Here is a 17,806-nt window from a genome sequence, read left to right as displayed (position 1 = left end):
GTGGGAATGGTCAGGATTCAGGCACCGAGGGCCCACCAGCCATTGCCCTGCTCACCTCACTGGCCAGATCTGTACAGCCTCTGCTCTTTTCAAGTGATTTTGTTTGTCTATAAAAATAACCCCATAGGGGCGCCTGGGTGGCGCAGTCGGTTAAGCGTCCGACTTCAGCCAGGTCACGATCTCGCGGTCCGTGAGTTCGAGCCCCGCGTCGGGCTCTGGGCTGATGGCTCAGAGCCTGGAGCCTGTTTCCGATTCTGTGTCTCCCTCTCTCTCTGCCCCTCCCCTGTTCATGCTCTGTCTCTCTCTGTCCCAAAAATAAATAAACGTTGAAAAAAAAAAAAAAAATAACCCCATAACCTTACAATCCAGAAGTTGGGCAAAAGAGACAAGATCATTCTGAACCTCCCTGCCTACCAGCATTTCTGCAGGTTCCCCTCCGGTCTTTTTCCTATATATATCTTGTAGAGCTGCAGCGCCCTTGCAGTATTCCGTCCTGTGGACTTGCCCGTGTCCTTGTAACCCCTGCCGTGCGTGACTGTGCCAAGATCGCATTTTGCGTCCATGCGTGGGCCGCCTCACCACGCCCCCTCCTATTGGATCTGTACACTGCTCTAGATTGGATCTGTAGACACGAAACGGCGGAAAAAAATGCCCCTGTTCTTAAAGCTTTTCTCATCTGATATCGTCATAAGGAATGGAATGATTAACAACTACCATTAATGCTGGCCAAGCACTTTATATACACCGTTTCATTTAATCCTCGCAAGAAATCTTGGGAGTGAGGGTAAGGTATCATTGGCTCTATATTATAGAAGAAGTAGCTGAGACCCTGAGAGGTTGTCACTGCCCTGTACCCTTATCCAGTCATAGAGGCAAATTGCTAAATAACTTGCTGAAAGATTTGTAACACTTTGCACTCCCACCAAAACTCTGGACTGCCTGCGAATCTGAGTCTGGGGGGACCCAGAGGAGCATGTGGCTGCATTAGGAATCCTTTTTTTAAGTTTGTTTGTTTGTTTATTTACTTATTAATTAGAGAGTGCAAGTGAGTGAGGAAGGGGCAGAGAGAGAGAGAGAATGAATCCCAAGCAGGTCCACACTGTTAGCACAGAGCCCCACGCGGGGCTTGAACTTACGAACCACGAGATCATGACCCGAGCCGAAACCAAGAGTCGGATGCTTAACCGACTGAGCCACCCAGGTGCCCCAGGAATCCTTCTGACCAAGGAGAAATTCGGCAGGCTGTCCTGGCTGGGCTCATAGTCTGTGCACCAAATGGCCAGCCCCCGCTGCTTAGGAATTTGTAGAGTCTGATCATCCAAATTGCACTGCGTGACCCCAGCACCCAAAGCCCCAGAAGATTAAAATAAGATCAGAGGAAGCTGCCAGAAGCATTTAGTGAGAGCTCTACCCACAGATGAGGTCTCAGAACACTGCAGTTGTATCTCTTTGGGCCAGGTGCACACGTGCTCTGGCCAAAGACGATGTTCCACGCCCTGCCATGTCCTCAAGACCAGGGCTCAGCACAGCCCTGGTGGTGCTGGCCACAGAGCACGGCGGGTTAGAGCCCCGTTCCCTCCTACCCAGGCCCAGAGCTGCCCCAGGGGTGTGGTTGGTGAACTGTTGCCAGGGCAGTGGCCTAGGACTCTGGTGCCAGGGACAGACCTGGGTCAGCATCTTGCCCACTAGCTGCCAGCCAGAGACCCTGGGCAAGACTTTTTGCCTTTTTTTTCTTTTTTTTTTTTTTAGAGAGCATGAGCTGAGGGGCAGAGGGGGAGAGAGAGAGAGGGAGAGAGGGAATGACAGAGAACGAACGAACCCCAAACAGGCTCCACACTTAAGACCAGGGACCCTGGGATCATAACCTGAGCCGAAACCAAGAGTCGGATGCTCAGCCAACTGAGCCGCCCAGGCGCCCCTGCCCCCCCCCCCCCTTTTTTTTTTTTAAACACAGTGCCTGTTCACATCCCAAAGAACATGATTTGGGAAACTGCCCACAGGAGCCACACTGGCATGCTAGGTTGGCGGGGCACAGCGGTCTCCCCTCCTGCAGGGACTGCTGCTGTCAACAATCTGATGCCCACCCTGTTGCCCTCCCCCATCAGCTGCCCCTCCCTCCCATGCCCACAGCCCCCTGGCTGCCCCCCCCCCATACCACACTGACCTGCCCCTTGTATTCTCTTTACGTCACACACACAGGGGTCTAGGAGCCCCTCCAGGGCAAGGGCCATGTGCCCTTTGGCTTTGACTCTTCAACTCCCAGACCGGAGCCTGGCTTAGGGCTCTGCTCGGGGACATTTACTGAATGAATGGACAAGGGAATCACTGAAGGCTTATAGCTCATAGCACCCTGGAGATGGGGAAGGGATGTCAGTTAACCACAAATGTGGAAAGAGTGCCTACTGTGTGCCAAATATGATTGGGTGTGACTGTGAAGCTACCAGCACCTGTCCCGCCCAGGCCATCTAAGAGCCAGAAACTGCCATCAGCCCCAGGAGCAAGTCTCCAAGATGCCAGCTGGGCCCTGGGCCCCAGGGGTAGGGACAGCTGTCTCGGTACTGACCCCCTGGCAGCCTGCCAGGACCCACTCCCTGAGCAGCCAAGAGTTCAAACACTGGAGCAGAGGGTCCCAGACCCAATTAGCAATGTGAGAGAGGCCCCTGACCCCACTCAGGCCCCCCTCCCCTCTCCAGCAGTAGGTTCTGGGCCCTGGAGACAGAGCCACACAGCAGAAGCCAGACGTGGAGCCTGAGCCCAGACCGGAAAAGAAGGAACTGCTGAGGAGACCCCAAGGATGCGTAGCGGCCCAGGCAAACACAGGTCTCCCTTGTCCCCAGCCACTTCTGCCTACCGCTCAGAGGGAAGGAGCCCTCCCAGGAGCTTTCATGACAGGGAGAGTTAGTTCCAGCTGAGAACCCAAGCCTTTAGCGCACCCCCGGGAGAGAAGGTGCCCCACCCCCAAGACCTGCTGCTTTCAGCCTCCTTTGAAAGTTTTGCCACCTCTCCTGAGCCCCTCCCTCTTCCAGGAGTCTCGTCACCCTTTCTCAGGGCCTGTTTCAGGCCCAGCACTTCTACATGTCACCTTGGTTAACCTACTCTCCCCCCCCCACCTGCCCCCAAAAGTCATCACGGCTCAGGTGTGTTCACCTGTTCAGCCAGTGAAGGAACCAAGGCTCTAACAGGCGGAATGGTGGCCTTAGATCCAGGATGTGCACCTGGGTCTGCAGGGTCCCATGGCCACGTCCACTGCTTTCTCACCAGACACCCTGTCCTCCACCACTGCTCCCAGGGCCCCCACAGGAGACTCAGGCTCAGGGCAGGCAGAGGCGGTCCTTGGGGTGAGGGCTACTTGTTGTTTACAGTCTACACAGTTTCTCTTCTGGGTAGGAAACGTGTAGACGGTGTCCCCACCCCCATCTTCTCTCTACCAAAGAGCCTGAAGAATGGGAAGGTGAAGCCCGGGTCCTGTGTTCGGGCTTCTCTGCCTATGAGAAGAACTGGGAAGGAGGACTTCTCAGGGCGTCTCGGGGATGGGTATGGAACATGTGAAGTTGACACTAATGATTTTTCAAAAGAAGGGATGAATGAATGAACATAAACGTTGACAGACAGATGGAATGATGAAGATTGGAAAGATAAAGGGTACAGCCAACCCTCTCAAGACAGAAAGAGATGAAGCCAAGCCAGTAAGGCCCCCTCCCCAGTCCTCACATCACCCCCCAATCTGGCACGTCACCTCAGCCCTCCTGTGGGTTCAAGGCCCTCCTCCACCACCTGGTCCCTACCAACCCTGCCAGTCTTTTCTTGAAACTCCCGCCCTGACCTCAAGCCCCTTGTGCCCACTCCTCCCAGAGACCCCTCCAGGCCATCCTGCAGCATCCATACTCAGCATTGGAAGCCCAGCTCCCACATCACCTCCCGAATGGAGCCTCAACCAAGAGCCCCTGAACCAGGGGTACCCCCCCCCCACTGCCCTCTGGCAGGGCACGTTCTCAGTGGGGTGAGAAGAAGTTGATCTCACACCCACCCATCCCCACCAGACCAGTTGACCTGACAGGAAGAACACCCGCTGCTGGTGATCTTGACTCATGACAGCAGTGATTCAGTCTTCCTGTTTTAGAGTAGATCATCACGTACAACTGAGTGCAAAGATCCAGTGTCCAGCAGGTTCTGTATCTGTCTCCAGTTCTTCCTCCCTGAGAATGGTCCCAGCTCTTAACCCAGGTCACACAGAGAATAGCTCCAATGCAGTTCTGGAGCTTCCCTTGGGGGCTGTGCACCAACTTGTTTCCCCCAAAGACCCTCTGGCTTGCTTCAGGGCTCTGTTCTATTGTTTTCATCTATGCGTATGCCCGGGTGTGGTCTGGAGTCTTGGTCCTGTGTTATGGTGATGGAGAGATGGCGTGGGAGTTCTGGAAGGCAGCTACACTCACCCCTATACCACCAACACATGGCGTGGGAATTGTGATGTGCTACCACAGGCCCAACTGACCCGAACCCTCTAGGTTAGGGGACCTAACCCTGACCTAACCAGTTAGGGGACCACTAACCCTGACCAGGAAAGTCTTTGAAAGCAGGAGCCACCTTATATTCGTCCTTGAACACCTAGGGAAGACCCTACACCAGATGAAAATGCCCAGACTCTGTCTGTTAGCAGGTGAATGTGGCATATGGATAGTAATTGAGTATGTACTATCCCTGGGCATGAGGCCAAGCCCTTTACGAATAATTTCATTCAACTTTGTGACAACACCCTCAGGAGGGCTGTAGAACCCCCATTTTGCAGATAAGATATTGAGGTGCAGGGAGGTAAAATGACTTTCCCAAGGTCATCTGGCTGGGAAGTGGGGGGTGATGGGAAGCTGCACAGAATGGCACATCTACTGGGCAGGCAGGACCTGGCCTTGTCCTGGGGCCTGTCCCCGCTCATCGGCCCAACAGGAGCCTTGTAATCAAAGGATGCCAGGGCGGCCATTTACAAAGTGAAGATCCTTTGTGCTGGAGTGAAATGATCCTTTAAAAAATGATCACCGGCTCCCCTCGTTACCTCTGGAGACCAAGTCCTTGCTGATTTTTCCCTTCCTTATCTCAAGTACATTTAAATGTCAATTAAATTTGAAATATCTACATTTGTCAGCATTTCATTTTGGGCCAGCGTGACGTGCTGCTGATTTGTCCACGCGATGTGACACATGAAAAAAACTCTCGAGATGCAGATCTTCCTCATTAAAAAATAAGCCCATGCGATCCCGGCACGGCGGAGAGCCACAGAGCACGTCCCCGCTTCCTGACGCCGTGTCTCTGACATGGTATTTAAAAAGGAACAGCCGCGCCTGTCACCACTGTCACACGCGTGCGCTAACCGGCGACACGTTAAACCAAACATTAGAAAGGGTTCGGGAAGTCATCTGCATGGGAACTCCGAGATGAGGTGGGCAGAGGCGGGAGCAGCCGTGGGAGATGATGGGGTCTGAATGGTGATGGACAGCGGGCCTTTCTTTCTCGCCAAGACTCTGGCAGCCCCTCGCTGGGTAGCCAAGTTCACCACGACCTGCCTTTTCACAGACAGCTCTTTGTGTGTAATCAAATCCAGGCGAGTGGTGGGTGGCAGACTGCAGGCTACTAGCTGAATTGGGTTAATGAGGGAAGAGGTACGCTTTTTTTTTCCCCCCGTATTCTGCCTTAAGCTAATAAAAAATTTAAACCTGGACATTTTCAACGATTCATCCTTTATCTCTGACAAATATCTGACTCTGTGTTTCAGAGGAGGACATGAGCAGCTGAATTTAAATCAGTTTATTTTGAAATCTCACCTTTTATTAAAAGTGGAAGGGGGCACACCCTGCCCCTTATCGCGTTGTTTCAGATACACAGAACTGAAGAGGCGGGATCACAAAGTGGTTTGGAGTCAAACAGATCCAGACTCCTGGCTCCACCTATGGCTGCTGTGTGACGCTGGGCAAGCGACTGGCCCTCTCTGAGCCTTGGCGTTCTCTGCCAAGTGAGCACGTGATGAAGGAATTAAGGAAACTGTACGGCCAGCGTTTAGCTTGCGTCGTCATCATCATCCATGTGGCCCGAAGCCTGAAAACACTCTGATCTGACCAAACCACCTGGCAAGGGTTTTCATCACTCTCGAGAGACAGACGGCATGTTCCGGAGATACCCTGGGCCTCTTGTGGAAGCCACTGTCCAGCCCGCCTGGCCTGGCCAGGCCAGGAGAGCTGACTGGAGAGGGAAAGCGGTTCCCTCCTGCCCCTCTCACCCCGCAGGCCTGCTACGCGACCACACCAATGTGGGGAGGCCCTGGCCTCTGACGGGTGTGAACTGCGGCAGCCGGGTTGAGTGAAGCCAAGGTCGAGTCCAGCACAAAGGCTGCTTGCTCTTCTGTGAATCCAGACCTTCCTGGCATTCGGCTCACGTGCCAAGCTGTGATTGCTGCTTTCTGGTCGAAGGCAGAGGAGGAGACCATACTTGGATGGGTGTTGGAAGGGCACTCAGGATGGGTTTGAGGGACACCAAAGAGCTTCATTCGGGTTGACCTAAGCAGAGGTGTGTGTCCCCTCGTACGCCTCTACCAGCAGCCCGGCTGACGGGACAGTGAGGGCCCTGGCCTAGAATCTCTGCTTGTCACTCCCTGGCCAGGTCACGTGGTTGCCCCTCTCTCCTTCACAGCGATGCCCAGTGCTCACCTAGCACTCGGGAAGTGCCTCTACCTGGAAGTGTGGGTGGGTGGGTGGGTGGATGGATGGATGGATGGATGGTTGGATGGTTGGATGGACAGACAGACGGACGGACGGACTAATGACAGTCCCATCCTCTGTAAAATCAGCACAGTGATACACCTCCCTGCTAGGCTGTTGGGAGGGGTGGAAATAATCCATGTAAAGCCCCTGGCACAGGGGATATTATTTTACACATTTTTCCAAGACTCCTGCCTGCTCCTATGTACCCAACACCCTCACCCCCAAATGTGGTCCCACTCTGCAGCCTCAACGTCTCAGAGGATAGATGGGGAACCTCAGGGGACACTTTTATACCGTAGCCCCAAGCTGATGAAAGGGACAGGTGCTGTGCTGGGGCTCCAGAAAGGTGGGTGACATGGATGGGGGCTGCCTCATCTCCCCAGCACACTGGCTTCCAGACATTTGACTGCAAACCTCCATCGCACTAATGTTGTGCCCCATGTGGGGATAAAGAGAAGAAGGAGCCAGGCCCCTGCCCTTGAGGAACTCGACTTAGAAACAGAATTGCAAGAGGTTAAATGGTATGGATGAAGTGCTAAAACATTCAGCCCCAGGGGAAGCTAGCTTCATCTAAGGGGAAAGCTCCAGCTGGGGATTCCAGGGAGACTTTCTAGAGGGCCCATTGAGCCAAGTCTTCAAGACCTCAGTCAGTGCAGGAGGCAGAGCAGGAAAAGATGTCAGGGAGGTCTGCGGGGCGTGTAGGGGGGCGGCAGGAGGAGGCTGCAGGGGTGGACAGGCTCAGGCGGACAGCGTGGTGTCTATCCTGCCTGCAGCTGGCGCTGGGCACTTCCTCCCTGCAGCCCTCACCCCTGCCCACCCAGCACATTCCAGAGCTCCCCAGAGTGGAGCAGGAGGCCACCCTCCTCTCCACCCTCCACCCCTCCTCACCTGCTCAGGAGAGCCGTCCAGTGCTGGATTTAAACAGTTGAGTAAATCATCCTGTGAATACCTGGATGTTATTATTCTTAACACTTACTGGGTCTACTCACCACACAACCAGCTGCCTCAGAATTGCTCTGCAGTGTCGTAGATTTGCAGGTGTCCAGCAGGAGAGTGACAAGGTTGAGTTGGTGAATCAGAGCAGGATTCCAGTGGCTGTGTGGGGTGGCCCGTCTGTGCCTTGTTTTATGTCCCAGTGGGTGTGACAGGAGCTGGGTGGCCTCGTTTCTGTGAATCACATCTTCTTGCCCTCTGTCCTGAGTCCGGAGAACACCCCACCTAGGCTGATGCTATCTCTGGTCTAGGAAGGACAAGTCCCTGACACCCAGGCAGGCAGCCTGGGCAAGGGGAAGAGCCCAGCTACCCGCCACCTCCCTGCGTGTGGCCCTGGGCAAGTGGCTTCCCCTCTGGGAGCCTCGGTCTCCACCTCAGTATGAGGACAAACCGCTTAGCCTGCCTAACTTCCAAGGATGACGCAAGGAATGAGGGGGTTTGGGTATGCGAGTGCCGGGGAGCTCTGCAGCTCTGGGAGCCAGCCCCGGGTTCTCCTTTTAAAAGAATAGCATATTCTTGGTGACAACTGCCTTAGCACTGGCGATGGCAAATCACAGCCCAGCCTGCTCTCCTGGTCCACCAGGAATAGCTGCTGTCCGTCACGGACCCTCCGGTGTGGTTCCCATTCACTCTTATGGACACGGTGCCCTTTTATGAAAGGAAAGCTGGAAAGAAGTGCATCAGAAAGCAGAGAAAGGAGGGGTGCCTAGGCGGCTCAGTCCGTTAAGCCTCCGACTTCGGCTCAGGTCATGATCTCGTGGTTTACGGGTTCGAGCCTCGCGTCGGGCTCTGTGCTGACAGCTCAGAGCCTAGAGCCTGCTTCAGATTCTGTGTCTCCCTCTCTCTCTGCCCCTCCCCTGCTCATGCTCTGGCTCTGGCTCAAAAATAAATAAACATCAAAAAAAATTTAAAAAAAAAAAAAAGAGAAAGGAGCCAGCTCTGGCTGGGGGTGTTGGAGAGGAGACTGCCCCCCACCCAGGCACCCCTATGCTTCCTGCTCCATCGTCCCCCGAACTTCACCTCTGCCCCCCTCACTGATATCTGAGCATGCCCAGCCCGGTGTGTAGGCCCGAGCAGCAGCTGTGGGGCCCAGATGTGACCCCGGGTCTGTCCGGCCCAGCTCCCCTTCTCCCAGGCCCGCACCTCTCCCGGGCCCTGGTCAGTGTATAATTCATGGCAGCCACGCGGACTTTCTCGGGGCTGCGTAGTGTTTGTGTTTATAGAGGTAGAGCTCACAGGTGGCTGACAAGGGAGATGTATTTTTTATAACAATGAATATTTAATTTCCACATCACAGATGAAAAAGACTCTCTGAAGAGGCATGTGAGGGAGACTCCAGAGAGCAGCCGCTAATCAGAAAAGGGCCTTCTAGCCAGTGCCCCTCCACGTGGCTCACTTTCTTCTTTAACTTTCTATTTTTATTTTTCCCTGATTATTGAAGTAGGTATGCACATTGAAGAAAGTGTAGAAGACACAGAAAAATAAAAAGAGGCAGTGTGTGTGTGTGGGGGGGGGGGATTCGCCCCTAATCCCGCTACATTTTGTGGACATTTAGGTACATCCCTTTCCAGTCTGTTTTCTGTGCGTTTTCCTGTAAGTAGCTGCGAGAGAACGCAGTGCAATTACAATTCTGCATCCTGGCTTTTAGATTCTTCTTTCTTAGACACACTATAGTTGATGGGTGGGTAATATTCAGCCAAATGTACCATAATTCACTCCAGCAGACTCCTGTTGCTGGAAGTTTAAGATGTCCCGTGTTTTGATATCCTCAACATGGCAGCAGTGAATGTCTTTGTGTGTCCTTCTTTGCTACATTTAGGGTTTTCTAGACAGACGTGGGGTTGCGAGGTCATAGGTGGCTGGATCCGTGTTTAAGGCTCTCGACACCTATGGCAAACTCATGGTTTCTTTTCTGTTCGGGACCAGCTTCCTCACCTTGGGGGACCGGTCAGGCCTCCAGCGCCCTCTGGCCTTCTCCAGGGAGCCTCTACCTCAGGTTGGCAGGGGGAGGCGGGGGCCAGGCGCCGAACGCAGACGCCCCCCTCCCACCGGCCACATGGGAGTTCTGAGGGTGCCTCCTAACTGCCTCTTCTCTCTTGTCTTCCTCTGCCCCAGCCTGGTAAAGCCCTTGCGACACTATGCGGTCTTCCTCTCCGAAGACTCCTCTGACGATGAATGCCAGCGGGAAGAGGGCCCGAGCTCTGGCTTCACCGAAAGCTTTTTCTTCTCCGCTCCCTTTGAATGGTCTCTCCTTCCTTCTTCCATTTCCCTGAGCTCTGCTTGGTGACTCTCCTGGGCCGCGTGGGGGAGGGGGCCGGTGCTGCTTGCCCTTGTGTGCGGGGAGGGCTGTCTGGAGCCACTGCCTTCCGGTGCCCCTGTGCCACCGCGCGGGGTGAGTGAGGGTCCCCCGTGTGTGCCTCTGCCCAGGGTGTTCATTCTGCCAGCCCCGTGGGCTCTGTGGTGAGGAGTGAGGTGACGGGGGGGTGGGGGGGTGGCAGGGCCGACAGGTGTGAGACGGGAGCATGAGTCTCTGTCCCTTACCCAGGAGACTGCACTTGACCGTTAATGGAAGTGGTTGTGGATGCCTGGGTCCTCCTCCAGCTCAGCACATCTCGGAAAACTACAGAGACGGAGGGTCAGATTTTAACCTTAAAAGAAAAAACACGTATTGATATGGAGCGTATATGTTATTGCTGACAGATCCAAATGTTGTATCGATCTGCCTGACTTTAAGATAATTTATATCATCGCTGCTTATCGCCTGTGCCTCATGCTAATTATAAATTGCAACTTAGAAAGAAAAAAGAAGGTTCGCCCACAATCCAGCCACCACCCAATGTTAAGCTTTGGTAGTTACCCCTTCTTTACCAGTTCTTGCCCTTCTACCCACAAGTTTTTCCCAGCTGGGCTCAAGCAGAGGGACAGCTTTTGTCTGCGTTTGTTAACGAAGTTGTAATGTTTTTAATGGGAGCCTTTTAGAGAAGGGAGCTGCCCTTTGCTGAACACCCACGGGGCCACAACCAGCCTCTAGGGAGTGAGCTATTAAAACCATCTTAGGGAAGAGGGGATTCTTCCCCTCCACCCCGTCCCAGCCCCTTCCCCTGAGCCAGGCCTGTGAGCTGCTCAGGGCACCTGATAAACCCATCACTTCTGCTCCTACCATCGCCCCCTGGGGTAGCAGGGTTCTGCCACCAGCTCACCTGTGACCACAGGCAAGTCAGTCCCCTCCTGTTATCCTCACTTAGAAAGTGGTGGCCTAAGTCAGTGTTGCCCGAGTTTCACAGGCCACCTTTTCTGTACCTTGAATCTTTTTCTTTAAAATTTTTCTGTCAAAACTTCAAAAAATTAACCTTCTCCTCAGCAATAATATCTCTAATATCATAGGCCTAATGTGTCAATTATTATCTCTACTGTTAGTTAAAATAAAGGTAGAACCATTGGAATAAGACCTGTTCATCCACATAATCATCTCAAAATCACCTTGCAGATAAAAACGCCCTGCCTGAGTGATGTCCAAGGACCCCCCACCACAGAGTGCGGGGGTCTCGTTCTTTTTAAATTAATTGATGCCTTAATTACTTAAATAGTGAATAGCGCTCACTCCTTTGGCCATGACCTAAGAAAAGTAGAGGTTCTTGTGTGTGGTGTGTGTTATTAAACAGGAACTGGCTCATAAGTTAACTATACTGGAGTAAAAATAAATAAAAATAAGTCACACAGGAAAGGCAAGGAACTGGCCCATCGCAAGTCCAAATACAGTGGTTTCTTTTTAAAGAATACTATTTCCTTCCTTAAGTGTAAGGAGCACATTGACTTTTCTTTACCCCTTGGTTGTGTTCAAGCTTGGTTAAAAGGTCTTTAATTCCTTGGTCAGATGGCTCAGAGTCAGTGGAAACTTTTGAAGTCTCTCCAACTCGGCATCCATTGCTACCTTTTGCTCTGTGACCTAGGGTGAGTTACTTAGCCTCTCTGAACTTCAGCAAGATACTAAAGGCTGATGGAGTCCTGACTGCTGAGCCCTCTCTCTGCTGTCCTCGGTTCCCTACCCTGGTTCCTGCAAGTGTGACTTTGGGACCAGCAGGTGGCGCCCTTCCCCCACTTTACCAGAGCCGTGAGCAGTTTCTGCTAGACACAGGGGACAGAGCCAGCCCTAGCCTCTGTCCTGGTCTTCACTAGAGTCAAGTCAGGGTTTATCCAGGCACCATTCTCCATGTACCCAGTGGTGCCCTGGGGGCTGAGGCTTGTGAAAAAGGAAAGTTAGAGAAACCTTTCGTCACCTATGCCTGAGTCAAACGTACAGAAGGCTGTTAACAGCCTCTGTGCCTGCCATTTGCCAGGCACCGTGGTAGGTAGTTCACATAACCACCACCACCTCCAGCAAGGGAGATACACTCTGGAATGGGGAAGAGGCTGAGGTTCAGAGAGGTTAAGAGACTTGCCCAAGGTCCCACAGCAAGTGATGGCAAGACCAGAGCTAGAACAGAGGTCAGCACAGGCTGAGACCCAGACAGTTATTCCTGAGGGTCCTGAGGCATGCTGGGTAGTTACGCGGGGGGAGAATTTCTCCCAGCTCAGTTCCCCATGAGCCACGGGGAGGTGGGAGGGCAGAGACTGGGCTCAGGAATGGGCAGGCTGTCTGTTCCCTTTCTAATCACGTCCCGTTCCTCATGCCTCATCTGGATGGCTTGCAAGCCCCCTCCCCAGTCCTATGGTGGGTCCTGTGGTTTTCAGAGGAACTAAGTGGATCCCCTTAGTGCAAATTAGAGCCAAAGCAATTTGCCCAGGGTCCCACAATAAACAACAGAACCCAAATTCAGCCCCAGGTCTGTCAGATTGCCAGTGCCCAGACTCCGGCACTCACGGGGACCCCAGGACACTCACCTGTCCCCAGGCCTCCCGGGTGTACTCTTCCTGGGGGTGGGGGCCGCTGGCTCCTCCCGTGGAGGCTCTGGGCGGGAGGATCCAGCCTGCTCTGCCTCCTCCCAGGCCTCAGCCATATCGGACACTCAAGGAGTCAGACAGCGCAGAAGGTGACGAGGCAGAGAGCCCAGAGCAGCGAGTGCGGGAGCCCACAGGCCCTGCCCCAGCTCCACCTGACCGAGCCGCCAGCATCGACCTCCTGGAAGACGTCTTCAACAACCTGGACATGGATGTCCCACTGCAGCCACTGGGCCAGGCCAAGAGCTTGGAGGACCTTCGGACCCCCAAAGACCTGAGGGAGCAGCCAGGAACCTTTGACTATCAGGTATGATACCGGGGTGGGGTGGGTACCTGTCAGGGCCAGTGCCTTCCACACACGAGGCAGATACCCCCGTGTGACAGCGGAGGAGACCAAGGGAGAAACAGTGACTTTTCCAGGGTCCTCGGCCGATGCTCAGGGTCAGTCTGACTGCAAACCCTGCCGGGCGGGCCAACAGCCCGGCCAACAGCCAGACAGTGAGCCAGCCTCACAGCGATCACCGTAGAAGTTGCTACGCCTGGTGGAAATCCACCCCTCACTTCCATTTGTGCATCAGACAGGGGTGTGCTGGTGCTCCACTCTCCCAGGACCCCAGCCCCACCCCCAGGCGGGGCTTTGACCCCTGATCCAAGTGGGCGTGCTCCCGTGCCCATCGAGTCTCCTTGGAGAACCTTTGGATCAGAATTCCTGGATTCCGGATTATTTGCATGGGACCGCTGATCCGCCGTCGCGACTTCCGATCTGTCTCATCCCCTCTCTGCGCCTGTCTCCCCACTTGCAAGCGGAGGCTGCTGAGTCTCTGGGTCTGTGGAACTGACAAGAGCTCCCGTGGGTCCAGTGATTCGAGCGCACCCTCCTGCAGGGAGTCCCCTGTTCCCCTGCCGCTGAGGACCAAGTCCGGGCCAAGAGAGGGGAAGTGGCGCCCAGGTAGTGTCGCTTGCGAGTGGCAGAGCCGGGACATGAGCCCAGTCCTGTTTTCCTGCCAGCCAGGGAAGAAACCTTTGCTCAGACCCCGTGCCTCACTCACCTTCAAGCTCACAGGTGATTAAAAGTGCCCACATGCTTTGAAAAGTAAAAAAGGCCCAGCCAGTAGACGGTCAATAAATGGAGTCATTTTCCTAAAACTGCTTGGCGACACTGACGTAAGAGGACAAGGGCTTTCTCTGGAATCCCTTTGTGCGGTGAGAAAAAAAGCCTGACTTGGAGTCGGAAAAGAAGAAAACAGAGAAGCCTGGGCTTGGCGTCCGGACAGACCCGGGCTGTCTGCTGGTGCCCTGGGCCCGGCTGCTCTGAGTCCCAGGGACCCGATCGGCCACACGCCTGGGATCCCAGTCTCGGCGCCCACCCGGCACACGGGAGGGGCACGGGGATGGATATGTGCTGCCTTCCAGTCTGTCCAGGTCAGTCTCTGGTCACTGCCTCCCTCTTTCTCTCCAACAGAGGCTGGATCTGAGCAGGAGCGACAGGAGCCGCGGGATGCCAGTGGCCTTGAAGCTCACCCACCCGTACAACAAGCTCTGGAGCCTGGGCCAGGACGACATGGCCATCCCCAGCAAGCTCCCGGCCAGCTCCCCTGAGAAGCCCTCGTCCCTGCTTGGGAGCTCCCTGGCTCTGCCCCGCAGGCCACCGGCCCAGGACAGCATCCTGAACCCCAGTGACAAGGAGGAGGCGCCCACCCCCACTCCGGGCAGCATTACCATCCCCCGGCCTCAGGGCAGGAAGACCCCGGAGTTGGGCATCGTGCCTCCGCCCCCCACTGCCCGCCCGGCCAAACTTCAGGCGGCCAGCGCCGCCCTCGGGGACTTCTCAGAGCGGCCGCAGGCTGAGTGGGAAAGGCGAGCCCCTCTGAGTCCAGCCCCGTTCCCCGGGCTCCTCCCCAGCGCCGCCCGCCAAGGACCCACCGAACCACTGCAGCCGCTCAGCCTGGCCCCAGGGGCTGCAGGCACAAGTGGTGACGCCCTGCTGGCCCTCCTGGACCCACTTAACACAGCCTGGCCAGGCAGTACCCTTCCACCAGGACCTTCAGCCCCAAATGTAGCCACCTCATTCACACCCCAGTTCAGCTTCCCCCCAACAGGGACCCCCACCCCATTTCCACAGCCATCGCTCAATCCCTTTGTGCCAACCGTGCCAGCGGCTCTGCCCGCCATGCCCCTGGTCTCCACACCAGCCGGGCCTTTTGGGGCCCCTCCTGCTCCCCTGGGGCCAGCTTTTGCCCCCAGCCTCCTGCTGTCCAGTTCTGGCTTCTGTGTCCCACATAGATCTCAGCCCAACCTGTCTGCCCTCTCCATGCCTAACCTCTTCGGCCAGATGCCCATGGGTGCCCACACCAGTCCCCTGCAGCCCCTGGGCCCCCCGATGGTCGCCCCTTCGAGGATCCGAACATTGCCCCTGGCCCGCTCAAGTGCCAGGGCCGCTGAGGCCAAGCAGGGGCTGGCCCTGAGGCCCGGAGAAGCCCCCCTCCTTCCTCCCAGACCCCCGCAGGGCCTGGAGCCAGCACTGCAGCCCTCTGCTCCTCAAGAGGCCAGAGACCCCTTTGAGGATTTGTTACGGAAAACCAAGCAAGATGTGAGCCCGGCCCCGGCCCCAGGCTCAGTAGAGCAGCTCAGGAAGCAGTGGGAGACCTTCGAGTGAGCCAGGCGCCGAGAGCGGGGGCAAGCCGGGCCACGCGCTGTGCCGCCTGCCGCTGTGCTCCGAGGCTGGCCGGCTCCGCTTCCCCTGCTGTTCTGTTTCCGCCCAGGTTCTGCCGGTGGGAAGGGATGGGTCCCCTCTCTGCCGCCCCTCTTTCCCCTCCACGCCACCCATCTCTGAGGTCTGGCCGCTAGCAGATGGTGCCAGTTCTGGCCTGGGAATGGACCCAGCTCCTGGGCGCCCTCCCCAGTAGCCCTGCCATCACCCCTCCCCTGCACCCTTGATTAGGTTTTGCACTAAAGAGGTCAGCTGGGCGAATGATTGCCCCAGACCAAGTCCTACCCACCGTCCCCCTGGAAACCTCCCGCCGGGAGCCCCAGGGCTCCACAAGGCCTCCCCTCCCCAGCTCTGTTCTCTTGCCCCAGCCCGGCCCTGCACACCCCCGCAGGAACCAGCACAGGCATCGGTGGTGGCCTCGATGTGAGCTCGTCTATACCAGACACATGTGGTCTGGAGTTTGGAGTAAGGAGCCCCCCTCCCGGGCTGGAGAGCCTGCCTACCTGGAAGGGCATTTACAACCCTCTCTAGCAATACCCTCACTCGTTCTTTCTTTCTTGAGTCTTCACCCAACCCCAACCTTCAGTTGTTTCTGGCTTGGGAGGGATTTGGGGCTGAGGGATCCTTGGGAACCCTCTGACAGCCAAACACAGTCGCAGCCAGCCCTGCGTGGGGGCTGGGAGCACCAGCAACTCTTGATTCGTAGAAGAGAAAATAGCAACAGGTAAACTGAGTGCATCCGGAGGAGTGGGGCTGCCGTCCTGTGCCCTGCCTCTAGTATGTACTGAAATGGGGCCCAGCTTCTTGTCGCGTGGGACCTCGGGGGAAGAGCTGAGAAGCAGGCACCCAGATCCCAACTGGGAAACCAAGCTGAATGCCACAGACTGATGCAAGAGCCCCAGCTGCTGTTCAGGAATGGGCAGGGGCTCTGAGCCCTTCTCCAGGCCCTGGGGGAGTGCATGAACTTGGCTTCTTGCAGCTTGGAGGCCGGAGAAGGGCCAGGAGCCACCCCCTCCCCCGCCCACATAGCGTAGAAATTCCTGAGGCCAACGTCACCAAAGCTAAATTGAAATGTTTTGTTATTGTTTCTTTTATCTATCTTTTCCTTTCTACTTTATTGATTTGACGATTCTTAAAATTGACTAGTTTCAATAAACCGAGTTAAAATATGGCCCAACCATTTAAGAAAACAACCATCTGAGACATGCAGGAAATTGTGAGCATTTTGACCTGATTTCTCATTTCCTATTTGTGAATGGTCAGACACACAGTCTCAGAGGTGTCTGACAGGGCCAGGGGGCTCCTGGAGGCCCCCGGAACCCCAAGGAGCCTTGTCATCGTCTGAGGGACCCTGTGTGGGTCCGTGAGGCCGGGAGGGCTGGCCCGGAGTTTCTCGGACACCAGGTGTGAGATGCTGCTGGCGCACAGCCCCTTCCAGAGCCGGTCACGGCCCCTTGGGCAAGCCCTCTCTCTCTCTCTCTCTCTCAATCTCTGCGTGTTCTCGGCCCACTGAGGTGGCAAGGGAGCCACATGGTGTCTGGGCACATGGGCCCCTCCAGGATTCTCAGGTGTTTCCGCACCGGTTCCAGATCCGCCCACCCACCCCGGGCGGCCCCCCCAAGCCCCGTCGGAGACAAAGTGTGAGATGAGGGATGCTGTGGGGCCCCAGGGAAGCAGAGCCCACCCCGTGGTCGGTCTCCCCGGCTGTGCTGGGGGCTGGTGGCGAGCACTCCGTGTTCTCGAGAGCATTGTTGTCTCTTCACTGGCTGGATTGAATTTGCACCCAAGGGTGAATGTTGTGTGTGCGTTCAATAAAATCTTCTTGGGGAGAAGGTTGGTATCCCTGTGTCCTGAGGAAGCTCTGGGGGAAAGGGAGGGCTCAGAGCAGTCAGGGAAGAATCTGACCCCTGGCCCACTCCCCAGCCTCTGTTCCATTTGAGCCTCTGAGACCAGGTCCTTCTCCCTCTGGAGTAGGGCATGGGCGGGGGGTAGTCACAGGCATGCCCAGGCCTGGCCAGTCCTTGGAGCAGGGCTGCAGGTCACCGGTGGTGTTGAAAGTGCCCACGCTCCAGGGAACAAGTTCAAGGGAACAGCAGGAAATTCAGCCCCATAGATAGGTCATTAGCAAGGGCAGAGCCTTAAAAACCAACACCTCTGTTGTGTTGGGGAAGATTGGGACCGAGCACCCAGAGTAGGTATTAAACACACCCAGTCACCCTTCATGTGCCCATCATCCGGTCGTGTCCCCGTCCCTGGGCTGTCCTTGAAAAGGACAAGAGAGGAGGACAACATAGGGCTCCCCAAAAAGTGGCACTTTTATTTATTGGGGTTCCGTGTGTCTTAGGAGTCTGCAAGGACACAGGTTTGTCAAATCCCTGATTTAATAAAGTAAATAACCAAAGCACCAGCTGTGGCTAAG

At 55.5% G+C, this 17,806-nt stretch overlaps 1 protein-coding gene across 6 annotated transcripts in view; it reads left to right on the top strand.

Moving 5' to 3' along the window:
* DENND1A (DENN domain containing 1A) overlaps nt 1-17,219 on the top strand; it is a 512,100-nt gene extending 494,881 nt beyond the window's left edge. For 4 of the 6 annotated variants that reach the window (XM_030294533.1, XM_032595664.2, XM_030294532.2 and 1 more), the window contains 3 exons: nt 9,855-9,983; nt 12,726-12,984; nt 14,140-17,219. In XM_030294533.1, coding sequence (XP_030150393.1) covers nt 9,855-9,983; nt 12,726-12,984; nt 14,140-15,333 — 1,582 coding nt within the window. In that variant the 3' untranslated portion in view covers nt 15,334-17,219. The remainder of the gene's footprint in view (nt 1-9,854; nt 9,984-12,725; nt 12,985-14,139) is intronic. The other 2 variants (XM_032595666.2, XM_032595665.2) reach the window with 1 other exon arrangement.
* Nucleotides 17,220-17,806: the final 587 nt, after the last annotated feature.

The sequence above is a fragment of the Lynx canadensis genome, chromosome D4, assembly GCF_007474595.2.
Source record: "Lynx canadensis isolate LIC74 chromosome D4, mLynCan4.pri.v2, whole genome shotgun sequence".
In the NCBI taxonomy this organism is placed as follows: domain Eukaryota; kingdom Metazoa; phylum Chordata; class Mammalia; order Carnivora; family Felidae; genus Lynx; species Lynx canadensis.
Note: the sequence above shows the minus strand (reverse complement) of the source record. Positions and strands in the feature narration are given on the sequence as shown.